A 27,983-nucleotide genomic window follows, 5' to 3' on the forward strand; every position below is an offset into this window, starting at 1 on the left:
TACATACGCACGCACGCGCGCACACACAGTGTGCATGAAAAGTCTGACTGCAGCGAAAAGAAATGTGACAATGAATATACGTATGTTCATGTATAACTGAAAAATTGTGCTCTACACTGGAGTTTGACACAACATTGTAGAATGACTATAACTCAATACAAAAATGTTTTAAAAAAGGAAAAAAGAAAAGTCGGACTCTGGACAGAGTATTCTCACCTGCCAGGCTCTCAACAGACTGGCTGTATGACCTTGGGCAAGTTACATAACCTCTGTGCCTCAGTTTCCTCATCTGCAAAATAAGGCAACCTCAGGGGATTCTTGTGAGGAATAAATGAGACATGAGTAGAGAAACATGCATATTGATTATGACCTCACTTATTTACACACGGTACATGTTATATGTTCGGACTTCCAACAGCCCCTGGCACACAGAAACATTGTGCAAAGATATGTTCTTAGTACCCCCAATGTCTTCACAGCCACATGCCCAGGAAGCGAAGAGGGTTTGGAAAAAATCCACACGATAGATTCCTATAAGGTATACCCAGAATGACTCCCAGAAGCTGCGGTAGGAGAAGCAGGGGAGAAGTAGGACTTTTGAGGACCACCCAGGAGGCACCAAGCTCACGTTCAGTGGCTGTAAAGAGTTTTGAACTAGAACCCAAGGGGCTGGGCCTGGGCAGAAAAAGACTCAGTTTCCTTGGAGATCAAGGGACCCGAGAGGAAAAGCTCTGCCTGGTCCTAAAGGCAGAATTCTAAGAAAAGATGGTGGCTGTCCCTAAGACCAGCAGGTACCAGCTGACTGGAAAGAAAAAACAGAGAGGACTGGGGTGAAACTAGAATGTTCTATGCCCTGGTCTATGCACAGCCACCTGGTACATCTAAAGAGTTTACAACCCCAAGATCCTCTCACTGTGATGAAAATAGATTCCACCTCTGAAGAGTCTCCAATCTGTGGTTCTGCAGTAGATCCCGCTTAGAGAAAAGGGAACAGGGCTGTAAGGAAAGGAAAAAGCAGCCGTGACTGCAGAGGGCCCGCTCGGCGCTGAGAGGACCAGCATTCTTCCTTCCATGATTCAAAGACAGCTTGTAAGATCCACTTGCCAGAGAGGAGGAAATCCTCCTCGGGGTCTTATTAGAGCTGATTCCTCAGCACGCAGCAGAGTCAGCTTAATAAACCGGAGCTTAGGACAAAGAGTCTGTGAAGAACAGACAGATGCCTCCCTGGGGACAGGCAGCCTGGGGGGCCAGCTGTGCCCCCTCCTCCCACCCTCCACCCTCCACCCTCCTCCACCAGCCCTCTCCTCCTCCCACAGCCTCTAACACCTCCAGCTAGAGCCCAAGTTGGAGCCCAGGGTCTGCATCTGTCGGAGGCCCTGCTCCCGCTTCCTTTCCCAGAACTCGGGGGGGGGGGGGGGGGGCCGGGGGAGGGGGCAGGAGGCGCAGCCCGGAGGGAAGAAGAGAGAGAACAGGAGGGAGGGAGAGTTGGAGCAGGCGAAGCTGGGGCCAGAACTGGGAATTTCTGGGCCAGTCCCAATTTCAAGTGTTCTGTCCAACTGTCTGACCACAGGTCAGAACTTGGGGGCCGATTTTTATTCTAGAAGAAACGATGAATTGAAGTCGTAGGTGGGATGGTGAGGAAAGAAACCAGGGCTGCCGCCTTGTTTGGGGACAGCCCCCATGCCAGCCAAGGGAGCTCGGTCTGGAGATGACTATGACAACAATACAGTGACAGAGGCACCACGTATAAGGGTGCATGACGTGCTTGGCACTTGGCATTTATTATCTCCCAAGCCTAGTGCAGACGTGGGCCCTGAAGCCTCAGCCCCTTACTCTGTGTAATCACTCTGTGCCTCAGTTTCCTGGCCCATAAAGGCATAAGACAGTGCCTCCCTCACAGAGCTGCTGTGAGAACACAAGCCACACTTGGCAGACTGTAAGCATTCAACGAGTTTCAGCACGATCAACCCTCACAAGGACCCAGGGAGGCAGGGTTATGCCTCCTTGACAGGCCAGGAAACTGAGTTTCACTCAGCCAGAAAGGAGCCGAGCTAGGACTCAAACAGGGTGGTTTCTGCACAGAGCCCAGGCTCTCTCAGCCACTCCACGGGAGGGAGCGTGGGCTAGTGGTCATGTGTGCCAACTTTACAGCCAAATGGCCTCGTCAGACTTGCAGCTCAGCCACTGTCCAGCTGTGTGAATGGAAGCCAGCTGCTTAACTCTCGCTGCCTTGGTTTGCACTTCTATAAAACGGGCGTGTTCTAACTCACACAGTTGTAGGCCGGGTGGGGGTACCGGAGTTCCTAAGTGCTTGGAACACTGCTGGCTGTGGCCTCTTTCACTGGGCCTGGCCTCCATGGCGCTCTCTGGCCACAGGGCTTTTGTGATTGTAACTGCACTCTCTGTTCCAGCACATGCGCAGCCCCACCTGCTGTGTCCCTGGGGCCCCAGTGGTTCTGGGCCTTTCTAAAGGTCTAAGGAAACAGATCTGGGCCAACAAACAAGGCACCAAGCAACCCCTCTCCTGCCCCGCCTTCCTAGGGACATCGCCTGGGCCCAGGCTCTCTCTCCTTAGGAGTGGCTCTCCCAGGGGGAGACTGAAGGAGGGTGGGAGAACTGGTCAAGCTGCTGAGGGCAAAAAGTTTCCCAGAGGTGCAGCTTTTGAGGACCTTAACGGAGAGGATATGACATGGGTGCCATGCCTTTGAAGGCTACGAAAGGCCATGCCCGTGAGGGCTGCTGGTCTTGCCCTCTGTCCTGAACGTGGGTCCTTCTACCTCCAGGGCAAAGGAACGTCGGCCAGGGGAAAGAGGAGGGGAGAGAGGGGATCCCTGACTTGGAGAAGAGAGCCTGCCCAGGAGTTGAGGCCTGCATGTTCTGGCCTAAGCCTGAAGGAGACCAGAGAGCGCATTTTATGGGGGCTGTGCTGGATCAAATGTGGCTCTCTGGGCCCTGGTGTGTAGATAGCTGGAGATGGCGTTGGGGAAAGGCCCCAGGAAACCAGCTGGTGGCTGAAGGACCAGGGGGCGCTCCTTACCGCATCAAGCTGCCCCTGGAGTGACATGCTGGGCAACAGCCCCACCTGGTGGACAGATGGGTAACACCACGGGTCAGGGAGCCAGGGAACAGAGACTCAGCGGAAGGGGGAAGTGGATGTAATCGCGTGGGAGGCTTAGAGGTGGAAGGGGCTTTGAGGGCTTAGAGTTGCAGGAGCCCCTCCTAAGCACATACTCTAGACTCCTCTAGACGAGGAACTCACTTCTGCAGAAGCGGATTAGGCAATTAAATTTTCTAGATAGTCTTTATGCTTTTTGAAAATCTGCCTCGACCAGTCCCCTATCTGAGGTCTTCCAAATGCAACCTTTCAAATGTTTGAACACATCTAAAATATTCCTCTTAAATCGTCTCCCCCTTTGCTTCAAACTTCCAGAGTTTGACCTCAACTTTTCACCCACTGCATCTTCCCTTCCCTCACTTATCCTTTTTAAATATATTAACTTCCAAGGAATCCCTTCCAAGTCTATACCCAAGCCCCCCGCCGCCCCACACTAGCAGCACCATTATTAAAATCTCTCTGGAGCTCAGCCTCCTATTGTGCAGGGTCTAGTATGCTGGGGAAGTCGATGTCCTGCTTTGGGGGTTAAACAGACCTCAGGAGCACAGGCCCTGAAGTCAGACAGACAAGTGTTCAAATCTGGGCTCTGCCACTTACTAGCTGTGTAACCTCAGGCAAGTTTCTTAGCCTTTCTGGGCTTCAGTTTCTTAATCTGTAAACTGGGGCAGAGTCATTTACTACCAGGAGTTACGGTGAATATTAAATGAGATAAGGCAGGTAGAACACTTAGGGCAGCTCCTGGCCACATCATTCAGCTCCTAAGTGGCCGTTATAACCACATTTTCTTGAGTTTGGGGCTGTGGGAGTGCTTTGGGGAAGAGAAAGGTGAAAGGGCAGAGAGACAGAGAAAAAGAGACTTTATGGAGTCAGCCAGCCTTTCCTCACCAGCACGAATCCCACACGAAATCCAACAAATGAGTACCATGTTGTGGTCCCACTTCCAGGGGTGTCTCTGACTCCCCCAACACACCCACACACTGCACACACTGGAATGGGGCAGGTCTTGACAGCTCTTTGAAACTCAGAGGGTTTAAAATTTAAATGTCTTTGAGGGCAAGAAAAACACACCAAAATAAACACACCTACCACTCAGCAGAGAAAGGGAAACTTGGCAGGAGCCCCAGAACTTTCCCCACCCCCAACCCTCCCTAAACTTCCTCTTGTGGTTTCTCAAGAGAACAACCTGTTCTCGAAGAGTGGGGCGCCTGGGGCAGGGGGCTGGGGCTGCCAAGGCCTCCATCGCACCCCACCCTCTGAGGGGTGTGTGTGGGGGAGGAGTAGCCTGGAGATCTGAACAGTTCTGGCCTTCACGTCCTGCTTACCCTCAGCCTCAACTCCCAGCATCAACACCCATTCCACCCAACACACACCCCTCCCTCAAAGACAGTCACTAGAGGCAGTTTGACTGCAGGCAGAGAGGGACAGCCTCAGGGCCTCCCCAGATCTGTTTGGAGGGCTCAGGTAAGAAACTTAGAGTTTCAGGAAATGGCTGGAATCCACAGAACCTCCGCCCTATGGCCTGGCTGGCGTCATAGGGAAGGTCCCAGGCTGCCTGGAGGGATGGGGTTGGATACGGAGATGCAGCTTTGGGATGCAGTTTTGGGATACAGCAGCTATGGGGAAGAGGAGCGAGCATCTTAAGATTGCTTCCACCCCCTAACCATCTTCCTTACTCAGCTACCAGGCTGGATTGTTCCCCTCAGAACCTAGAATATGATGGTCTCTGCTCTTCTTAAAGACTCCCAACAAAAGGTGGATCTTGACTTCCTATCTCCCCAGATTCTGGCACACCACCTCCATGCATCTTTCTTGTGTCAAACCTTGGTTTGTTCCTCCTGGTGAGGGAGGCTTACTCAGGAAAAAACACGCACACACATACACACACAGGGCCATTAGGAAAGGGTACCAGCTCCGTGTGGTCCCCATAACCTTGCTGCAGGCCTTCTGGGGCTCCCTGTAAACAGCACCAGCGCCCGTGCTCAGCTAACAGATGCGCTCCTCTGTATCACCCAAGATACAAGACCACGGACTCCCTTTCAGAAACCCCTAAGTCTGACTCAAGTGTGCTCTCCATGTGGTCAGTCAAGGAGGCAGGCTAGCCTAATGGTTAGGAACAGGGCCTCCCAAGTCAAGTGACCTGGGTTTAAATCCCAATGCTGCCATTTATTTCTGGTGTCCTCTTTAGGAAAAGTATCAGCTCTGTGCCTGAGTTTCCTCATCTACAAAATGGAGATAATCCTAATGCTTACCTCACAGGACTGTTAGGAGGATTAAATGAGACCCTATACTTAAAACATTTAGACGAGTACTGACAGTACTAGATAAGCCTCAGCCAGTATTCTGAACCCTTGAAGGAAGGAAATGGAGAGAAGGCATTTGGGACCACGGAGGTCATGGTCTCAAGGACTGGACAGAGACTAGGATCTTGCTGGGATTCTCAGAGATGCTTTCAATTCTAAAGTCCAGGGGAGCAGAAGCTCTGATTAATTTACTGTTATGTCCCCAATGTTTTTTAGTCTGTGCAGACAGGGCGGTCACAGCAGACAGGTGCTGAGTGAATTCACAAACTCTTGTGTCAGCCATCTCTCAAGTGAGCCTGGGAACTGAAAGAGCAAAAAAGCTGCAGGAAAGCAATGGGAGGTCCAGTTCTTTTCACTCATGTCAGGTCCAAAAGAGAATTGAGGTATGGGGCACAGAGCAAGGATTTGTTAGAGAAAACAGTCCTAGCAACCAGGGATGGGGAGTGAGTGCCCTAAGACTGTGTGAACTGTCACGTCACCCCCAGGTAGACTCTCCCAGCCGCACCTAGCTGGGAATTTCTGGGTTTTGAGGTATCAGCCCAGAAATGTGCCTTTCCCTGAACCCACCCTGTTCATTCCCATTTCTTCTGTCTAGACAATGAGTTAAAGAGAGCAGAACTGCTTCTGGGTCCCCATTGTATTCCAATGCGCAACACCACAGGCAGGGTTCACTCCAGCTCTGTATTATGAGTAAGTGCCCACAAAGACTTCCCACCACTTCTCTGCCTGGTGACTATTCATCATCCAGAACCCAACTCAAACGTCCTCTTCTCTCTGAAGCCTTTCCAGACACCCCAACTTGGCACCTTATCTCTGTTATTCTATCACCCACATCAGAACTCTGTGGAGGAATAACATCATTGCACCCTCAGCATCCCATACAATCCTAGACATAAAGCAGGTTCTCAATCAATGTTTGCAAACGCATACATTAATGCTCCCTTAGTAACAGCAACCAATTTCTTCAGTTAGTCCTCTTGTTGACACATTAAAAGACACAGAAAAGGCTAAGGCCATCATTTGTACACCCATCAGCACCAGAGGGACCACCACTGAGAAGTCCCTCCTCCAGTCCAGTCTTTTGGACTCCCTCCTCGGCCCTGGCTGACAGGAGGACCCCAAGGCTCCCTGCCCACACTGGTTCTGCCCTCCTACTGCCTCCCACCCTGATCTCTGAGATACGAGAAGAACCATGGCAGACAGCCTAGTGAAGTCACTGGGCTTCCAGGTCAGCTTGGAGGGGGACTGTGTAGACATACAGAAATCTTAAGGCTTTGGGGGGCTTCTCTGCCCTTCAGCCACGTGCAACTCAGAGAGAAAGTGAGCCAATCTTGGAAGGACAACGGGGAGATGATGAGGGGGCGGTGACCTCCTTAACCCACCCACCTCTGACCCCAAGTCCGGGTGTCCAGCCTCAGTTTGGAGGCCCCAGCCACACGAAGAGATGCTGACACCACGTATCTCAGCTTCTCCAGCCCTCAAGCCTACCTCCTTGGCAGGTGAGCCCCCGGAGCACCGACTGTAGCCGGAGACACTCTCTCTCGCCTCTTCTGGCCTCTGTCCTGGAGAGGAGGGGTGTCGCCACCTCCAGCCTCGCGGAGGGGCACGCGCCCCTCCCCCAGGCGTCCAAACAGAACCAGTCTCCACAGCCACAGGCACGACGTGTTTACAAAGTCTGCGCCGCGCCGCCAATCCCGAGTTTAAAGCTGGGCAGGAAGTGGGGAAGAGGGGGCGGGGGAGACAAAGGGGCTGGGTGCTGCGCTCAGCTAAGGTTTGGGCCCGACTCCTCCTGGCAGTTCACCAGGCGCAGCGACCGAGGTCTGAAGACCCCGCCCCATGTGCCCCAGGTTGGGGGGTGGGGATGCCCCGCAGACTCAGATGGGCACGGCGTGACAGGCGCTGCGCAAGTTTCCAGACACTGCTTGTGAACGTTTTCCACTCATCCACTCGCCACGCAGGAAATAACATTAGGCGCTGTTTCTTGATCTCTTACTCTACGTCTGCACAGTAACAAACCCTTTGCGTGTATTAGCTCATCTCCCCCCACCCCACCCCCCCGCTATCAATCCCACCCCAGTTTCACAAGAGGAAACTGAGGTACACTGAGGTCAGGTGATGTGCCCCAAGTCCCACAGGTGGCGAGACTGCTGGGATTCGAATCTAGCCTCTGCGTTCTACCAAGCACCCACAAACGGAGACAAATGAGGCGCGGTGCGCGAAGGACGCCCATCCACAGGAGATGACCCGCGACTGAACTACAGAACACCACAGACACTGCGTGGACGCAACGTCCTGGGAGTGAGGAGGGCTAGGGACAGCCTCCTGCCGCCGGCGCCTCCCAGCTCGCCCCGCAAATCCCTGCGGATTAATTGAGGGCGAGAAGGCAGCAGGATGCAGTGGAACACCTGGACTAGGTGGCTGTTAGGCTCTAGTTCCAAGTGGGCCATTGGCGGGCTGCGGGGCCGCCAGCACAAAGCAAGGTTTCCCCAAATTTCCCGCTCAGGAGAAACACTTGGTTTAAGAATACAGACTCCCAGACCCTTCTTCCAGAGAGTAAACCACGGGGACCGGGGGGTACGCAGCCAGGTGTTGCTAACAATCAGGCAAGTTTGGAGCGTTCCAGGGATGCGCTTTTTATGAAAAACGATTTCACTCTAAAATAGGTGTGAAACCGAGGGCTCACTTTCCTGACCACTTCCGGGGCTCACTGAACCCATCGCTCACAAAAGGTCACGTGAGCGGGGGTCACCAGACGCATCCCCCACCCGGCTGGGCCTCCGAAAGCCCAGAGGGGGGCGTGCTGCCCCGCCCCCTCGCCGCCCCGCCCCGTGACTACAAGTCCCATCCTGCCCTGCGCCCGCGCGCATTACGCCAGAGCAAGATGGCCGACACAGCGACTACTGCCGGGGCCGGCGGCTCCGGAACGGTAAGGGTGGGAGGCGCGGGGCGGAAGCCGAAAAAGTCTGGGCATTCTGTAACTTCCCCCTAGCGTGGGCAACAAGCTCATACCCAGAAATCCCGCCCCACCATGAGCTCTGAGTGGAGGAGGGTCTTTCAGGCCGTACATGCCGCCCCTCCTCGAGACTTGGCGGCGGCCTCCTGAGTTGGAGGACCTGCGTACTGATTGGCCTGTTCTCTGTTGGGGGGGGTTGGGAACCCGGAACACCTCCTGATTGGTCCAATGATGCCGTTTTCGCTTTCTTATTGGTCCGCCAAAGTTGGGAGGGATTCCCGTTTCCAAATACTTCGCTTTCCTACTGTCTGTGCTGTTATCGTTTGCCCTGTATTCTGCATCGTGCGGTGTTTGTTGTTTTAATTTTCCTTGTTAGTGAAGTGGTGTGGCGATGAGAGGAACGAGAGAGATCACTTTTTTTCTGGGAAATAGATATGAATTCAATCCCATCATGCATGTTTCTTCAGTTATATATTCTGATCATCTGCTGAAATAGAAAGTAGAAAACAGCCGTTTTGCGTTACTGGAATTGTACGTTTTAGGTAGGCAGAAAGTCTGTCTCCGAACTTAGAACCCCTTGGGTACTCAATTATTGCTCATTTGGCCAAGAGCTATAAATCTACGTATCAGGGACTACCACATCTTATTAAGCACTGAGAAGTATTTAGCAGAAGAACCTTTGCTTGCCACTGACGGTATTGAACTATGTGATTGCATCCCTGTCATGTGGATGAAAATGTTCTCTTTCTGGGCTGCTGATTCACAGAGATCAGGAAGTAAGCAGTCCACTAACCCTGCTGATAACTACCATCTGGCCCGGAGGCGAACCCTGCAAGTGGTTGTGAGCTCCTTGCTGACAGAGGCAGGGTTTGAGAGCGCTGAGAAAGCATCTGTGGAAACATTGACAGAGATGCTGCAGAGCTGTAAGTACCAGGAAACAATAGGCCTTCTTCCAGTCAACCAAACATCTATTCTGTATCTGCAGTGTGATAATGTTAGGGAGGATTTTAGAAAAAGAAGAACATGGTAAAGTGACTTACAGGCTTTGGAATCAGATAGACTTGAGTGTACATCACCACTCTGCCACTTAATAGCTTGGGTAAAAAACCACTAAACCTCCTGAACCTCAATTTGCTTATTTTTGAAACAGGATAATAATTTGCACCTTGTGGAGTTGTTAATGTTAAGTGAGGTGTATACGTAAAACAGTCAAAGCTGGGGATGTTTAAGCTCTTGATGACTTGTAGATGTTATTATTGCTGTTTGTTCTCTATGCTCAAAGAACTTACAGTTTTGTTGAAGAGTCAGGATTAATTCCCATAAAATAAATGCCACACATGATATAATCATGCTATATTATGTGATACAAGAGTGAGGGTGAATAAATTTTATAGAATTGGGAAAAAACACTTAAAAGGAAATATTTTGGAGTTTACGAATCTGGAATGGTCTTAATGGTCTTACATAGGCCTTTCTGCATGTGCAGTGTAGCTCCGTGCTTGGGCCTTTTTTTGGGGGGGTGGGTAGGATGGGATGAGGGATAGGGTTATTTAAGGTGTTTTGGAGGGGAAGTCAACCCTATGAATGGAAGTAAGAGAAAGGTTTAGGCAGAGAGAGAAGTTGAACTGTAGTGCAGGCCGAACAAAGATAGGCCAGCTCAGTGGGGTGTTAGTTCTGGTGCGATTATCGCCCACGGAGTAGCCCACATCAGGCTCAAAAGGTCCTTCCTTTGTACTCCAATCTTGATCAGTCACTAGATGTGGACTGCCCCAGAAAGGGCTTGATTTGGGTGGGGTAACTTCTTGCAGCTGATGTTTTGAACTTTTAAATACCAAATGTTTTCCTAAAGCAGCCATCTCAAAGTTTTTGATCTCAGGACCCCTTTAGACTCTTAAATGTTGAGGACTCCAAGGAATTCAGTATTCATTGTCTTTATATAGAGAGGTTTTTTTTTTTTTTTTTTTGCCACATTAGGAAAAATAACTGAGAACATTTTAAAACATAAGAATGCACAAGCACACATCCCATTATCCATCAGAGCCACGATGGTGTCACAGGTGATAGAACCTCTGGAAAAGTACTGGAGGGAATGAGAGTAAAAAAGTCAAAGGATGTCTCATTATGAAAATGGTTTTGACCTGTGTATTCTGGAAAGGATTTCAGGGATGTCCAGGGATTTCCAGACCACACTTTGAGACCTTTTGTCCAGAAAGAATGGACTAATAATTCCCAGCAGATGAGAATTCAGTTTTTGCAAAGATCTTGTAATTCAGAGTGTATAGGTCCTAATAGTTGAAGTAGTTCTTTCTTATACCACTGGACAAGAGGCCTTTATTTCTCTCAGAAGAAATGGTTTCCACGGAAGGGGATGGAGTTGTTGTTGTGTTGGAAAAGCCAAGAGTATTAGAACTAAATGGTTTGAAAATAGTATAAAAATCCGCTGCTTCAGTGAAAGGAATACCAAAGATGGATGGCTTACATTGAGGGCTTGCTGTGACTTGGATGCCTCCATGCTGGCGATAGTTCTGAATATCAAAGTATTAGGATTTGTGTAAGTGATAATCACCAGGCAGAACTGTTGTGCTTGTTGACTACAATCACCTTGTTTCTAGGGACCTGTATCTTTGCGTTCAGAGCAAAGTTCATGTTTTCTACATTTTCTGTGTGTATCCTTTGACATCCTAGGATCCTGCTGATATGTAAGAAAAAGCCCAAATGGTGAAACTGCCCAAACTGCCACCTGGTGTATTTCTAAAGTATTTCACCAGGATTTTAATTAGACTCTCCCCCACCCTGGTAAACAGATGCTGCCCACCATTTTCATGGATGGAGGCTAGTACAGTAGTGACAGTTAGTGACCTGCTCAGGGTAGCATAAGTTGGTGTTAGGTCTTCAGTTAGACAGCCTTCCCACCAAGCGCTCCTTGCTCTTTCCTTCTGCACCATTAGGCCCCCTAGAGCAGGGGTCCTTACCTTTGGGGTCTCCTTTTATCTCTGATGAAATCTGTGGATTTGTCCCCAGAAAAAGGCTTTTTTTGGTATGCAAAATTCAGCAGAGTTTCAGAGTTTTCATGGAACTGCCCATCAACCTCAGAAGTCCATTCATGAGTATGAGTCCAGCCTCATACTTCCCATTTGCCCTGAAGGACTTCAGCATGACTTAAAAAGAGGTTCAGCTTCGGGTAGAAGAAACAAAAACTTGACAGCCAGAGAATAAGACCTCCCCTTTTTTTTTTTGGTGGCAAGATATACATAACATAAAATTTACCATTTTAGCCATTTTTTTTATTGAAGTATGGTTGATTTACAGTGTTGTGTTAGTTTCAGGTGTACAGCAAAGTGATTCAGATATATATATATATAGATATATAGATATATAGATAGATATATAGATATATAAAACTGTTCTTTTTCAGATACTTTTCCATTATACCATTTTAACCATTTTTGAGTATATAATTCAGTGGCCTTAAATATATTCACAATGTTGTACAGCCATCAACAGTATTCATTTCCAGTACTTTTTGCATCATTCTAAGCAGAAACTCTGTATCCATAAACAGTAACTCCCCATTCCTCCTTCCTCCCAGCCCCTGATAACTGCTAACCTATTTTTTTGTCTCTGTGATATTCTTTTTTCTAGGTACCTCATAACGTGGAATCTTAAAATATTTGACTGTCTGTCTGGCTTATTTCACTTAGCATGATGTTTTCAAAGTTCATTCGTATTATGGCAGGTGTCAAGAGGTCATTCCCTTTGGAGGCCGAATAATATTCCATTGTATGTATAGACCCCATTCTGTGTGCCCATTCCTCTGTGGATGGTCACTGGGTTGTTTCCACCTTTCAGCCGTTGTGAATAATGCTACCATGAACACTGATGAACAGGTATCTGTTTGAGTCCCCCTTTTCCATTCACTCCAGTATATGTAGGAGTGGAATCGCTGGCTCATGCGATAATTGTACGTTTAACTGTTCAGGAACTGAGAATAAGACTTTATGCCTTTGATCCCTTCCCAGACATTTCAGAAATTGGGAGGAGTGCCAAGTCTTACTGTGAGCACACAGCCAGAACCCAGCCCACACTGTCAGATATTGTGGTCACCCTTGTCGAGATGGGTGAGTACACTTCCAGTTTCCATTTCTTTGGTGCAACTGAGTTGGAGGTATGAGAGAGTCAGCCACGTCTGCTGAGTGTTCTTGAATTCCCTCATGAGTCTCCTGGTTTGCCTTTAGCTTATGAGAGTCATCAAAAGAGCACTCCTCTGAACCTCTTTGAGAGACCACCTAACTCCCTGTTGGGGGATTCTGCTGGAGCTTCTTTTGAGTGGCAGCCAAACTCCTGAGTTGGTTTTTTAAGCTACTTTGCCACAGGATTACTTCCTCTTCTTTGTTCAATATCCCATGGTCTGGGCAGTGATTTTTGTTTCCCTGTTTCTTAGGTTTCAATGTGGACACTCTCCCTGCTTATGCAAAACGGTCTCAGAGGATGGTCATCACTGCCCGTAAGTAACTCTCAACTGAGGTACTCAGTAAGTGCTCAGTTAATGCTGGTGGGATGAATTCATTGAATAGGGCGGGGATTGGTGTGTAGCCACTGCCTCGTTGCAGACTCCCTTCCGTTATTTAGGGCTACTTACAGTGTACTCTTTACTCGGGCTAATCGAATTAGGATGTGAGGTTCTGTCACCAGAAGCCGTCCCTGAGATGCTGCTGTGGTTCTTGTGTCTCAGCCCAGAAGAGCAGTCAGGGCTCAAAAATGTGAGAGTTCTTGATCTTCCTGAGATCATGGGCCTGATGTGGCCCACCGCCCATTTCTGTCAATAAACATTTATCAGTACACAGTCATGTTCACTTATTATCTATGGTTGTCTTCATGCTGGAATGGCAGAGTTGAGTAGTTGTGACAGACTGTATGGCTTGCAAAACCTAAAATACTTAGTTTCTGTCCCTTCACACACAAAGTTTGATGACCTCTGCCTGAGACAAACTGAGTGCCATGAACTGAGTTGGGGTCACTCATTTGGGCTTGTGGGACCTGGGGAGAATTCACTAGATTTGTTTTCATCACTCTTTTCAGGCTGGCATCTTTTTAAGAACTTGTCTCAGAGTAGCAGTGGAAGGTGCCACTTGCGGCTCCCTCGTGTTGTCATTAGCCTACACCTACTTTACCTGGCTCAGGATTTGTCTTTGTTACCCAGGTTCTTGAAAAGAGTCAGCAGCCCACCTCACTGCCCTGGTTCTTCAGCCTGCTCTTCGGCTTAATTTACTTGTCACAGCCACCCACTCACCTCCCTAAGAGACAGGCAGGCAGATCATTGGGGATGGGTCTGTCACCCCAGCTTATGCAGGGCCGGGCATCATTGGGGTTGGGAGGGCCTTTTCAGGGCCTCAAGCCATTAAAGACCTTTTATCAATAGACGTGCAATGTGCCTTTTGCATAGAACATTGAGGTCCAGCATTTACTTTGAGAAAAGGAGGGTTTGGGTAGAGACCCAAGGCCTGGGGTGGAGAAGTAACTGGTTGTGACTCTGTTGCAGCTCCAGTGACCAATCAGCCAGTGACCCCCAAGGCCCTCACTGCAGGACAGAACCGACCCCACCCACCGCATATCCCCAGCCATTTCCCCGAGTTCCCCGACCCCCACACCTACATCAAAACTCCGGTGAGTGACAAGGCCCCGCTAGGGGCTGTGACTGGTACAAAAGCAGAGTCAGTTCTATTGACTGGTAGGCTGGAGTCCAGAAGTTTGTTGGCAACAAGGTAGTTCAGAACTCAGAATGTCTCTCCTCATTGAAAAGGAGAATTATGGTCTCCAGTTTGCTGGCAAATATATAGTTAACAAACTGAAGCTGGCACAATTTTGCCTGTCCCACCCAAACACAAAAGTACTAGCCACGTACAGAAAAGACATGTTCCACAAAATGTTGGTAGTAATTCTTGGTGGGATTATAAGTACCATTGTTTTGAGTGTGCTTTTCTGGGTTTTCCAAATTTTCCACGATAGGAAAGAGTTATTTTTGAAATCAGGGAAAGGTTATTTAAAACGTACTTGGTAATATGAAGTGAAGCCCCTCATAACTGAGCTCTGGGTCTGTGTGGGACAAGTTGAGTTGTCTTCCATGGTCCATCGTGTTCCTATTTGCATCGAGCAGTGTCCCCAGAGGTGCTTCCACTTGCACAGGAGTCCCCAGAGGTGCTTCCACTCGCTTCCTTTGTCTCCACCTCCACACCATGTCCTGGTGCAAACACGGCCGTGATGCAGGGTGTTGGGGCAAGTCCTTCAGAAGCTGTCTCCCAACCGCAGGATATGGGGGCAAGAGGAATAGGTGGTCACCCACCATTGCAGCACAGCCATTGCCCTGGACTGTGGTTTCTATATTAGTGTCCTGGGGCTGCTGGAACAAAGTGCCACAAGCTTGGTGGCTTAGAACAACAGAAGTTTATTGTTTTATCATTCTAGAGGTTGGAAGTCCAAAATCAAGTTGTCCATAGGCCCCCTCTGAAACCTTTAGGAGAATCCTTCCCCACCTCCTTCCAGCTGTGGGTGCTTTGTAGACAGTCCTTGGCCGTCCTTGTCTTGTCGCTGTGTCACTCCAGTCTTGTGTCTTCACTTGGCATCCTCTCTATATCTCTGTCTTCACGTGGCCATTTCTTATAAGGGGACCAGTCATGTGGGATTCGTACCCCCTACTCCAGTGTGACCTCGTGTTAACTGATTGCATCTTTTTTTTTCTTAATGTTTTTTACTTACTTATTTATTATTGTATTATTTAATTACTTTATTTTGGTGGAGGGGGTAATTAGGTTTATTTATTTGGGGAGGAGGTACTGGGGGTTGAACCCAGGACCTCATGCTAAGCATGCGCTCTACCACTGAGCTATACCCTCCCCCCTAACCAGTTGCATCTTGCAATGACTGTGTTTCCAAATAAGATCATATACTGAGCGACTGGGGGTTAGGACTTAAACGTGTCTATTTTTGGGGGGGCCACAATTCAATCCACAACTATTTCTAACTCTCTTATAATATATCTATGTCAGTAAAAACTTTAAGCACATATTCTAGTATTTGTCTATTTACATGAATGTTATAATGTAACACTGTACTAAAATAACATACATTAAAAGATAATCTGATCCTTATCAAAGGTGCAGGAAACTTGTTCGCCCCTTTTTAGTGGCAGCCATGTAACAGCCTCTGCTTTTGATTTTTTGAAATCTTGGTTGAATACTTGGTGGAATTCTAAGTTGGTTTGATTCTAAGTTCTGTTTATTTTGATACTTTAACAGCTCTCATAGTTGAAAAAGATATACAAAGATAGATGGCATTTTTGGCTGCCCTTAATAAACCATGAAACTAATTTTTTTATTCTCATTTACCAATTATTTAAAGAATATTGTTAAAATTTTTCTATTAAATTTCCAACTTTTAAAATGTCAAACAGTTGTCTTAAAATAATTGTAAGATCTTGCATTTTAATGTTTTTAATCAGTGTGTTCAAAAATCCCATCAAATTCTTCATTCTGGGAAGATTTTAAACATGCCAGAAAATCCTATTTCTGTGTCTAAGTGTAACTGTACAGGTGACACACTGAGTTAACTTGGACAGCAGTGCAAGTGTCTCCAGGTACCTCCTTTAAAAACCCTACCTCCACATCACAAAGAATAGTTACTTTAGAGGAGTCTGGAGCAGTGCAAGACTGATTTCATTGTTAAAGTTTCACCTTTACCTTTATAATTTTAAATGTTTTGGCTAATTTGTTCTTACTAGGTCCCCATCATTTTTTCATGCCATAACATGATTGCCCAAAAGCTCAAAGTTAGGAGTAGGGGCGGGTGTCAGGCCTGTTTCTTGTTCACTTGAACTGAAATTAATGTGTTCAGTCTGTTTCTTTGAGGGAATCTTTTGGGACAATGCATCCGTTTTGTGAGGGTTGGGTGAAGAAAACAAGAGGTACAATCTGCAAGTCCCCACGCGCAGTCACTCACTGCAGGACGCCACGTTGTGCTGCGGGATCCCGGTGTCCCCATCAGGGCTTCCCTGGGGGTTCCCACTCTTCCTTCAGGATGCATCTCTGACACCTGAGTCTAGCTGTCAGCAGAGCTAAGTGAAGGCCTGGTATCAATCCCTGTAATGAATATTTGTACCTTTCTTAATTTTTAAGGTTAAAAGTAAATATTAATGATCATTACATTGCTTTCTTTCTGCCCTTCCACTGCCCTGGGGGACGTCTGCTGTCAGTGACGGTAGTGAGTAGTGGGTTATTTAAAGGGTGGGAGGACATAGCACCAGCGAGGCAGGGACCCGAGGAAAGCAGATGTCACGCTGGTGTCTCTGCTGTTCTCTCTTCAGACGTACCGCGAGCCCGTGTCAGACTACCAGGTCCTGCGGGAGAAGGCTGCGTCCCAGAGACGAGACGTGGAGCGGGCACTCACCCGTTTCATGGCCAAGACAGGCGAGACCCAGAGTCTTTTCAAAGATGACGTCAGCACATTTCCATGTGAGTCTCTCCCCTTGGCAGGCCCTATCTTGTCCTTTGAGATCACACCCATCTGCCCTGTCTCTTAGCGTGGTAGGAAGAAGCAGATAAGCTCTGTCCTTACCGCAGATGGAACTCGTTCTTCAGATTTCTGCCTCCTTTTCCCAGGGCTTAGGGGGCCTGTCCCACCAATGACTCCCAAACAGGAATGGCCTCTGTTGCATTTGGGTACTTGAAGTGCGTGGAGTAGAGGTTCCCTCGAGGGTGACTGAGCGCCAGGCGTCAGAGAGGCTTACATAGCAGAGGCGGCAGCCCTGGTGGTAGAAGGGACCCTGGCATCAGGGAGCAGTTTCAGAACCTCTTCTGGCCTTTGTCCTCCACGGTGTCCTCTCACAGGGCCCAGCTCATTTAATTTCTCATCTCAACCCTACCCTTTTGCTGTGTGACCAAGTTCCTTCATCTCCATAGGCCTCAGTGTTTCCACCGGGGAATGAGGCAGAGGGGTTTGGGTGATTCCTTCAGTTGGCAGGCCCCTGTTGCCTACTCACTGTGCACCTCGGCCTAGAGCCATAGCAGCTAAGTCATAAGTGCCAGGCCCTGTGCGAATCACTTCCTCCACGTTATTGCATGAAGTCCTCAGGTGAGCCTCTGAGTTAGGAATCATTACCACCACCATTATAGGAAGCCGAGGATTATAGAGAAGACAAATGAAGTAACCTCTCCGATGTCACGCAGCAAGCAGATAGCATCAAACCTAGCTCTTTCTGTCTGCAGGGCCCCACATCTGAGCCACATTAAAAATAATCTTAGAGTGTCTTCTGATAATGATATTCTACCATGGAAGTATACATGGAGACTTTTCTTTTCTTTTCTTTTCTTTTTTTTCTTTTCTTTTCTTTTCTTTTTAAATCAATAATTTCTTCTTCTCCTCAGTGCTTTTTGGAATAAGTGGATTGCTCACTCACCTGAAGTGCCCTCTAGGTCAGCAGGTGCACTTCCATGCGGAGTTCTCAAGTCCAATATTGGCCGAAGGGATCCAGATCCCTGCTTTAGAAATGAGGCTGAGGGGTTAACTGACCTTGGGGATAAGATCACGAGGCTGAGGGGTTAACTGACCTTGGGGATAAGATCACGAGGCTGATGCTTTGCTAGGATTTGGCCCCAGCTGTCTCTGATTTTAGTTGTACTTGGTAAAAGTGGGCTCTGAGGTCATATGGCCGGAGTTCAAATCCCACTCTGCCACTTTCTGTGTGTTTGAGGTTGTCACATAACCTCTCCGTGTCTCAGGTTCCCTGTCTGTAAAATGGGTTTGATAATTGTACTTACTTAATAGGGTGGAGGTGAGGATTACAGACACCGTGTAAAGCCTGTAGGACGCGGCCTGGCCCGTGGTTAAGTGCTCAGAGCACGTTAGCCTTTATTGTCCTGCGGTGGTGCTCGCTGATCGGAGGCTCTCGGCCAGCTGCAAGGGCTCCGTGACAGCGGAATCATGCCTCTCTTCCAATCCTCCAGTGATCGCTGCCAGACCTTTCACTATCCCCTACCTGACTGCTCTTCTTCCATCTGAGCTGGAGATGCAACAAATGGAAGAGACGGATTCCTCGGAGCAGGATGAGCAGACAGACACGGAGAACCTCCCTCTTCATATCAGCACGGTGGGTCCTGCCTTCTGCCTGCTTCCGCCTGCCCCCCAAGGAGCCCATGCTGCTCTCAGCCTGTCACCCTGGACATTGCACATGACCTACCTCAGGTCTCTGGCCTTATGTTAGGGACTTGCATGATGGGCCCATGATGATCCAATTGTGACATGATCTCTAGCTTGAGAAATCTGTATCCTAGGGATCCATTCATTCAACAAATATTGAATGCACACCTGCCAGAGTCAGGCACGTGCCAGGTGCTGAGGAGTTAGCAGGAGACAGACTGGACACAATGTCCTGCGCTCCAATAAGAGAGAAAAATAAGAAATTAGGGGATGGGAAGTAGGTCTAGGCCTGGGGAGTGTGGTGTTTGAGAAGGTGACATTTGAGTGAAGACCTGAAGGGAACAAGGCTTGCACATAACTGGCAGTGGAGCATTGCTCAGAGAGGGAATAGCAGGTGCAAAGGCCCCGGGGTGGGAGCTATTGTGTTGAAGAGCAGCAAGATCATCAGGGTGGCCAGAGTGGCCTGAACAAGGGGGAGAGGAACAGAGGGTGAGGTCACAGAGCTCCTGGGGGAGTCCGATTGTAAAGGTGTATTTAACATGTGGGCTTTTTCTCAGTGAGATGGGAGCCACTGGACGTGCAGAGCAGAGGAAGGTGAGGGTCTGATGGTGACAGGATCCGGCAGGTTGTGGGTTGAGGGTATACTGTAGAGGGTAAGGGCAGAAGCAGAGATGGTGGTTGAAGTAAAGACCTGGTCTGATAGGTTATTGGGTTAAATTCTAGATTATTTTTGGAGCAGAGCCAACTATAGAGTGGATGTGAGAGAAAGAATCCCAGATAAATGCAAGGTTTTTTGCCTAAACAACAAGAAACCTGGAGTTGCCTTCCACCAAGATAGGGAAGACTGTTGGGTGGAGCAGGTGTCTGGGGGAAGCCAGGAGTTGGGGTTTAGACAGGGTGAGTTTGAGATGCTTATTAGATATCCAGGTGGTGATGTCAGGTAGAGAGATGGTTAGAGGAGTTAGGGAGTTTGGGGTGCTGTTAGGACTCGAGGTGCCAATCTGGGAGTCTTCGCGTGTAGGTAGTGTTTAAAACCGTGAGACTCGGTGAGCGCCTAGGGAACGAGTGAGAACCAAAAAGAGAAGAGGTGCCGGGACTGAGACCTGGGGCTCTGCACTGTTCAGAGGATGAGGAGATGCGGGGGGACCAGCCGAGGAGGCATAGCTGGAGAGATGGGAGAGCCAGGAGGGTGCGGTGTCCCGGAGGCCAAGGGAGGAAGTGATCAGCTGTGTCAGAAGCTGCAGTTAGTTACAGTCACGTGAGGCCCGAGACGTGGTCCGTTAGATTTGGCAGCGCGAGTATAATCTGTCACCTTGACAGGAGCGATTTCAGGAAGCACGAGAGCAAGTGAATTCAAAGAGAACGCGAGAAGAGAAGTTGGAGTCAGTGAGGATGGCCTTGTGTTGTCCACTACAGTGGCCAGTGGCCGCATGTGGCTAATTAAGTTTAAATTAAATAAAAAACTCCCTCCCTTAGTCACACTGGCCGCCTTTTGGTTTTTACCTGTTTTTTTAAGGTAAAAGAAATAGCAGGATGTTTGTATGCTGATGGGAATGGTCTGGTAGAGGGAAAATTGGTGCAGGAGAGGAAGAAACATTTTGGGATGATGGTTTTTGGTAGGTGAGCGGGCAGGGGATCTAGTGCCCGAGAGGAGGGGTTAGCCTTACTGTGGACATTTCAGAGCCAGGGTAGGAGGTGGAGTGTGTGGGCACAGAGACAAAGGTCAGGATGAGGTGTGCTTGTTGGGACCTGGGGATGTTCTCTTCTGGTTGCGATGTGTTGCTCTCGATGAGTAACAGGATAAGGCCCACCCTTGTTCCTGCCTCTTGAGGAAAGTGCCAGGTAGAGTCCCAGACCTGCTGGGAGCTCTAATGCTTCTAAGGCTTACAGGACCCTCATAGTCAGGTTACTGTATTCACCCATCCTTTCAGATGGGCCCTGGCTTTTAAGCAAAGGGTGGCTTAGTGGTTGTAGCTGGACTGGGCGTTCCTCATGTTCTCCAGGGTGCGATGCAGCAGCAGCAGCCGGCAGCTGCAGGATGCAGGTAGAGAGTGCCAGTGCCGCCTCTGATTTGCTGATGGTCTCCCACACCTGAACGCATGTTTCTTTAATGTTGAATTATTCCTTTCAGAATTAGGGCTGGGAGCCCATGGCTTTACATAAAGCAGAGGAACTTGTTATTCTGCACTTCTGTTTTGGACTCGGTTAATTTGGTCTGAGATGTGGTGATTGGGTCATGGACTAAGATGAGGTTCACCTTCTGAGAAGGAGGAATCTTCTAAGCAAACATCACCATCCCTTTGTAAGTACAAAGTAGCTGCAGGGCTTGTAGGTGTGTTATCTCACACTCCAGTTACTGCTGTAGGTGAGGTCACAGAGGTGAGGAACCAAGGCTGCACGGATGCCAGGAGTCACCCGAGGACTCCAGGACCCCGGAGGCCAAGCCAGGCAGCAAAGAGTAGACAGAACTGAGCCTCCGAGTCAGAATGGCCTGCCTGCGAATCCAGACAGGGCTACTTTCCAGCTAAGTGACTTTGGTTGCATCACCCAACATCTGAGCCTGTTTCCTCACAAATACAAATAGAACTAGAAACACCTGCCTCAGGGGCAGAAAAGAAGCCGAGATGCAATGAGCTCATCTCTGTCGGGTGCTGGCCGGTGGCAGCTCGTGGTGCCCCCCACCCGTCAGCAACTGTATGGCCATATGTTCTTCTGTGAAAAATAAACAAATAAAAAGACTTCAGGAAAAGGATTCCAGCAACAATTTATGGGCAATCAGTCAGGCTTGTTCTTTTGTTGGCCTGGCAAATACAATCCTATATTTAAAATTCAGAATGTCTGAGAAGGTATATGGTGACAATTCTTCTGCCCGTCCTGGTTCACTTTCCCTCCTACAAAGCAACCAGTGTCGCTAGTCTCGCTAGGCTCTTGTGAATCCTTCTAGAGATGGTTTTAATTGTTTCAGACACAAACAGCAAATCACAAAGGGTTTCTGCCCCTGCTTCATCGCTGCATTGTGTGGGTTTAACGATTGAATTGAGCTAGTCCCCTGTGGACCAACATTATTACAGTGAAGTCAGTAACTGGTATTTTATTTGTTTGTTGGAAGGGAGGTAATTAGGTTTCTTTCTTTCTTTTTAGAGGAGCGAACGGGGATTGAACCCAGGACCTCATACGTGCTAGGCATGTGCTCTACCACTTGAGCTATTCCCTCCCCCCTTAGTAACTGGTATTTTAAATTGCTCTTTCCTCTATTGATGACACATCTCTCAAGGACTGCTGCTAGGCACTTTGGTTAACTTGGCTGTGGTTTCTCCATCTACTTGAACATAAAGGGACTATTCATTTAAAGTTAGTGTATAATAGGATTTTTTTTCTGATATATTTGTACTAGCTGCCTTCTGCAGGCAATCCCAGTGTCTAAACTTTTAGTCTTTTATGAACAGTGTACCATTCATTTACTCAACAAGGATTTATTTAGTACCTGGTAGGTGCCAGATACTGTCTGGGTGCTTACGTATCAGTGAACAGAGCAGAGGCAACCACTGCCTTTGGGGATCCTGGCAGTGGGGGAGCGACCATAAACATAGTATGTCAGTACGTCATTATATGGTCTGTTAGAGATGAAAGTGCTGTGGGGTGGGTGGGAAACAGTAGGGAAAGGTCCAGGGTAAAGGGTGAAGTTTCCGTTGTAAATAGGGTACTCAGAGTAGACATCACAGAGGAGGTGACATCGGAGCAGAGTCTTGAAGGAGGTGAGGGAGTGAACCATGTGGATATCTGGGGAAGAGTGTTCTGGAAAGGGAACAGCCAGTGCAAAGGCCCCACGGCACAGAGGCGAGTGTGGGTGTGGCTGCAGAAGGCAGTGGGTCGGGGGAGAGGTCAGATCAGGAAGAGCCTTGTAAGCAGTTTTATGAACTGTCTTCATTGGGTGAAGTGGGAGTCGTGGGAGGGTGTGGAGCAGAGGGACAGATCCAGAGTTCTCTAGGGAGCATCGACTGCAATGGTGAGAATGGGGCAGGCAGAGAAGGGACTGTGGAGGGAGGGCAGTGAGGAAGCTGTTGTCCCAGTAAAGACAATGGTGGGTCCTCCCACAGTGGTCGCAGTAGAGACAGTGGAAGTGGTCAGATTCTGCCTGGATTTTGAAGGAAAGGCCAAGAAGTTTCCTAACAAATGTGGCTGTCGGATGTCAGAGAAAGAAAAGATGTAGGAATGACTGTGGAGTCTGGGGCTTGGACCACTGGAAGGATGGGGGTCTCTGTCTATTGTGATGGGAGGACTGTGGGAGGAGCTGCTCATGCCAAGGCGGGGGTCTGGGGTTCAGTTTCAGGCACATTGGATCGGAGATGCCTGCTTGACCACGTTGAGTGCCAGTGACTGTGCAAGCCTGGAGGTCAGGAGAGAGGTGAGGGCTGGAGGGGCACCAGGAGGAGATGGTGTGGAAGTGGGGTTGAAAGCTGTGAGACTGACACGGTCACCCCCGGGAGTGTGGGGTTCACTAAGAGTGCACACACGTTGCCTGAGTCTGGCCTTTCCAGGCCCCAGTTGCTCCTTACAGACCTTTCTGCTCCCTTCTTTTTCACAAATCTCAGTTCAGTACTTTACTTCTTTCATCTACTCCTCCCATCCCTTCCCATCTCAAGGCTGCCTGTCCCGGAAGAGGGCAAACAAAATGGCATTTCCAGAAGCTCCACTTGGGAGAAGAGAAGTCTATTGTGCCCCGTCCTGGCCCACTTGTGAGGCGTGGTGAGACGAACGGGGGAGGGAGCCTCGAGCAGTGGCCCCAGGACTGGCTCTTCAGCGCCCCTGACCATGTCACCTCCACCTGTATTATCTCAGGAAACACTTAAGGCACAGTTGAAGTGAACTTCCAGTAACTTTGAAGCTAGACCAATTACTGTAGAGAAATGATAGGAGGGAGGTGGGAGTGAGTTACTCAAACAAGCCATTAAGAAAAGTGGGGAGCCAGGTATCCAGGGCAGGCCAGGTCTGGCACAGCCAGGGGCTCACTTTCAAGAGAGCCAGGAGGTCCACAGTGGCTATAGGTCACCCTGGTGTTGGAGAGGGAAAGCTCAGGGGCTCTGGATGGCACTGGGTCTCCAGGGAGAACAGGGTTGACGGACAGTGAGAGGCGATGCCAGTGGAACCTCAGAGCCATTCACTCTCTTCAGGCTCGTTGAGCCCAGACTGGCACCAGCATCCTCGGCCAGCAGTCGAGAGAGAGAATCTGCCATCCAATTGCAGCATCCTCTGTCCTGCTGTCTTTGGACAGCACAATCTCCTGGTTGAGGTCCTGTCCTCTTTTTTCGTTTGGGGCGGGGGGCAGGTGATAATTAGGTTTATTTATTTTTAGAGGAGGTACTGGGGATTGAACCCAGGAACCTCACGCATGGTAAGCATGCACTCTACCACTGAGCTGTTCCCACACCCAAAATACCACTGAGCTGTTCCCACACCCAAAATCAGGTCCTCTTTTACCTCTAGTTACAGGACAGGAATCTCAGTGACAGAACGCTTGGCCTGCCACCAGGGGGCGCAGCCCAACCAGCTTCTGGTCACTTACAGTCACTTAGGCCTGAGCTTCAAGGTCAACTTCTTCCTGTGATGTTTTTTTCCCCCCTTCCCCTGCAGCTTCTGCTCGTTTTAAAGAACTTGGAAAATAGAGAGTAAAAAAAAAAAATAAAATAAAGAAAGAAAGGAGACTCAATCACCTATATTCCCAGAAGCAGTCTTTAAAATTTACTTCTTCCTGTGTTCACACCCAATTGTGATTTAAACAGTTTTTAACTGGGATCATATTGAATACATACAAACTTACAAACTTTTCTCCAAAATCACTTTCCTCAAAAAAAGCACAGTGAAAGGCCTGATCTACGGGCCAGAGATGGGGATCTTAGATGAAGTTCTCAGGTGGGGCCAGCATGCATTGCTTCTCCTTGGTTGAGCCCTCTGGGCTCAAGAAGTTTCTGGCCTCTTCTGGGATATGATCATTGGTACTGTGTTGCAAGTACCCAGTATTTGAGAATTGGGAAATAGACTATGATTTACATGAGCTTTGGTCCAGAAGATGCTTTGCACCCCTGATTTGTTCTGGCCCTGTACCTCTCAGTCCTGTGAGGTTTGAGGGCCTTCTCTCTTTCTCTTGATCTCTCCCCAGACTGGGCTTCCTCCCTGAAGCATCTTAGTTATGGCCCCTGAGCCCCACCCCTCCCAGGTCTCTATTCCTTCTCACTCCTGTCCCGGCCTCCTTAGGAGGCTCAGGGGTCCGTGTTCTGTGTTCCACTGCGTCAAGGCTGCTGCTCCCGCTTTCCTCCCACAAGCCAGCTGCTGCCTGGCCTCCTGTCGTCTGGGGCAGAGTTAGGCACGTTGCATAGAAGGTGGGCTTCTCATTTCTCGAAGAAAGGGATGCTGATAGTAGCCCTTCTCATGGGCACGATCTCTTTCCTTATGCCCTTGGTGTTTTGCTTTATTTTGGCTTTTGCTCAAAGGATGATTCTGGAGCCGAGAAGGAGAACACATCTGTCCTGCAGCAGAACCCCTCCTTGTCGGGCAGCCGGAACGGGGAGGAGAACGTCATCGATAACCCCTACCTGCGGCCTGTGAAGAAACCCAAGATCCGCAGGAAGAAGTGAGTTGGAGGCTGGGGTGCAGAGAGGACTCCCTGGCCAGCCGAGGTGGGCGCCTCTGCTCCTTGGCGGCAAAGAGAGGCTCACCAGTGGGTCTGGACCTCGGGGAAAGTTTCTCTGGTGAGAGGAAATATGGTCCCTCTTCCTCTCCTTCCTCGTCTCCCGTGTGTACCTCTCGTGCATAGAGCCTGAGCCTCCTGCAGCCCAGGGACCAACCCGCACAGCCCAGCCGTTGCTCCCCCACTAGGAGGGCAGGCGGCCCCCCAGGCAGGCTCCATGGATTCCTCTTCTTTCTAGGTCCCTCTCGTGAGCTGAGAAGGAAGCCTGCCTTGTGCAGAGACGCGGACATCACCCTCCTGGGAGAGTCAAAGCCACTCAAGGGAAGAAGAGGGTGGTTGAGCCGAGGCTGCCAGGGTGTGACTGGGCATGATTTTAACTGCAGACGCTCTATTGAGATTGACCTATTTTCGTTGGACGTTTGGGTTGACGAAGATACGACTGTAACAACAAGGCCTTTTTTAACCAACTGGGCCATGCCATGGGGCATAGAAACGGCCGGGGACTTCATTTATTATCATGGGACTTGATTCCTTGAAACCTGGAAGACCAGGGAAGGTGGCAGGAAAGAAAAGGCTCTGCCTGCTTTGCTCACTGCCAGAAAGACTGTTCGCTTAATTTGTATTTCAGGACGTCTGGACCCCTTTTATTGACTGACAATTTGTGGTACCAATTTATCCTCCTAGAATCTCCTTCTTTCTTCTCTCCTCACCTGGGCTCCAAATACCCTGTTGAGCTGATCGAAGGTGATTTTCCCTCCTTTAGCATGTTGGGAACACATGAATCCTGATCTGGGGCCGGCCGGAGTCAGAAGGTGTGAGCAGATGCATTCATGTGAGGAGGATGACACAGAAGGCAGCCCTGATTCTCATCTGCATGTGATGAAAGCTCCCTAGGGCTGGGCAGCGCCCTCTCCTGAGGGACTGATCATTTACTGTCCCTCTGTGGAGTGTGTGCTTGGGATTGGCTAGGTCCTGCCCCATCCTGGGAAGAAAGGTTTTCTTTGACAAGAGCCTACATCAGTGGATATATTATGCTGTGACTTGATAGAGGAATCACCGATTTTAAACAAGAAAAGGATTGGGTCGGGGGGCGGCTGGGGATGAGATTTTGGCCTTGTGTTCTGAAAGCTGAGACACCTGGCCGCTCTGCTGAGAGGTCAGCAGCAAGGGAAGGCCACGTGCCCACTTTATAGCAGAAGGGGGCAGAGAGGAGCCTGCAAGTCTGAATCTGTCCAACCTCTTTGCTTCCTGGGAGAGAAGACTTCATCCTTGATGTGCCCTCCAAACCAAAAAAGGAAGATGCTGGGCAGGCTGGTCTCCAAAGGAAGAGGTTTTAAAACCAAGTCTAAGGAAGATGAATGCCACTGACACGTTGGAGTTAACACAGGGTAAACAAATCCGTACGGAACTTTCCTCATACTCGGCTTCCGCAGTCATTTCTTAACCTTCCATCCTCTTGGTGATTTTGAAAACTTGAAACACTTGGTGTTTGTGTCTTGACAGCAAGCTCCATGTTCCTCTGACCTCACTGTCCTCGAAGTGCTTCATCCCATTGGAAGGAAAGTGCCGCTTGTCAGTAACCAAAGAGGGGATGCTAAGTGAGAAAATATGATTCCCCAACTCTGGACCAAGTAAGAGTTTTTCTGGTTTATAGTGACCTGAAACTTACAGTTGAAAGTAGTCCAGTTGGGCCTGCGCTGACCCACTCTGAGTTTATAATTTTGCTTTGCTAATTCTTGGCCTATTGAGTTTAAATACAGTCCCAGGTTTGAGCCATGGCCCATGCAGGGTGGACACTTTCCCAGCTGGCTGTTCTCACCTGCTCTCGGGAGCAGTCAGCCCAGCAGCTCTTCCTGTTACCATCCAGAACAGACACCTGCTGAATGCTGTTATGCTGAGGGATGCCGTAGGATTTGGGAAAGAATTGCCGTTTCTGCTGTTGAGATCCCAGAGGCTGCACTGCTATAATTCTGTTCTGGATGAGACACTGGGAGATGTTAACCTGAAACACTGACCCGACTATTGTTGTGTAAAAACTGTGCATAATCCTCAATGTATATTTATAAGCTTTTATTTTTTTTATAACTTTGAGGGAATTCATAATACGAAAAAGCAGTAAACAGGGTCAAATTAAGTATGTGATTTATGCTCTTAATAAAGGGTCATAATAAAAACTTTGTAAATGCAACAGAATTATAAGCTTTGAAGTGAATTTGTATGCAAAAGTTACAGCAGTGAGAAAGGCTTTGTACAGATAAGTAAGGCTTAGACCTTATGTTGGACAGAGTACCCTTTCAAACTAAAACTTTATTTGGAAAATCTGCAAACACAAAACTAGACAGGAAAGTATATTTTCCCTATATATTCTTCACCCAGCTGCAACACTTACAGAACATCTTTTCACTTCTGTTTCATCTATTTCTTCTACTTCTTTTTTTTTAATTCCTAAAGTATTTTTAAAAACAAATCTAAGAACTATGTCATGTAATCGGTAAATATGTTATTATGCATCTCTGATAGACCTTTAAAACTTTTTTGAGGTAATTATAGATGACAGGATGTTGCAAAAGAAAACAAGAGTTCAGGGAGGTCCCGTGTACCCTTTACCCAGTCCTTCAGTGGGAGCATCTCGAATAACTGTAGTGCAGTGTCAAAGCCAGGAAAGTGACATACATACAGTCCACAGAGTATTCAGATTTCACCATTTTGTGTGTGTGTGTGTGTGTGTGTGTGTGTGTGTGT

The 27,983-nt window shown here is 48.7% G+C and overlaps 2 protein-coding genes across 5 annotated transcripts in view; one reads left to right on the forward strand and one right to left on the reverse strand.

Moving 5' to 3' along the window:
• Nucleotides 1-7,122, reverse strand: part of CCND3 (cyclin D3) — a 77,026-nt gene extending 69,904 nt beyond the window's left edge. Inside the window, exon 1 of the mRNA XM_031434709.2 lies at nt 6,904-7,122. The gene's annotated coding sequence lies outside the window, so the exon portion shown is untranslated. The remainder of the gene's footprint in view (nt 1-6,903) is intronic.
• Nucleotides 7,123-8,284: 1,162 nt separating this feature from the next.
• TAF8 (TATA-box binding protein associated factor 8) lies at nt 8,285-27,434 on the forward strand. Of its 4 annotated transcripts, XR_836952.3 has the most exons (11): nt 8,285-8,341; nt 9,135-9,291; nt 12,388-12,486; nt 12,810-12,872; nt 13,908-14,032; nt 16,725-16,872; nt 18,364-18,506; nt 22,881-22,961; nt 25,045-25,184; nt 26,005-26,629; nt 26,745-27,434. XR_836952.3 is itself a non-coding variant. In XM_010977337.3 (10 exons), the coding sequence occupies exons 1-10, from the start codon at nt 8,297-8,299 to the stop codon at nt 25,490-25,492; spliced, it is 1,014 nt and encodes a 337-aa protein (XP_010975639.1). In that variant the 5' UTR covers nt 8,285-8,296; the 3' UTR covers nt 25,493-27,434. The 4 variants fall into 4 exon arrangements, 3 of the variants coding, with proteins under 3 accessions (XP_010975639.1, XP_010975638.1, XP_010975640.1); XM_010977337.3 differs by having other exon boundaries at nt 25,480-27,434; XM_010977336.3 differs by having other exon boundaries at nt 26,005-27,434.
• Nucleotides 27,435-27,983: the final 549 nt, after the last annotated feature.

This window comes from Camelus dromedarius, chromosome 19 (genome assembly GCF_036321535.1).
Source record: "Camelus dromedarius isolate mCamDro1 chromosome 19, mCamDro1.pat, whole genome shotgun sequence".
NCBI classification, from domain to species: domain Eukaryota; kingdom Metazoa; phylum Chordata; class Mammalia; order Artiodactyla; family Camelidae; genus Camelus; species Camelus dromedarius.

Coding starts and splice junctions, on each gene's coding strand:
- TAF8 (XM_010977336.3), top strand. CDS start 8,297: ATGGCCGACACAGCGACTACTGCCGGGGCCGGCGGCTCCGGAACG. Junction 12,487..12,809: donor GGTCACCCTTGTCGAGATGG/GTGAGTACACTT, acceptor CCTGTTTCTTAG/GTTTCAATGTGGACACTCTC. Junction 14,033..16,724: donor ACACCTACATCAAAACTCCG/GTGAGTGACAAG, acceptor TTCTCTCTTCAG/ACGTACCGCGAGCCCGTGTC.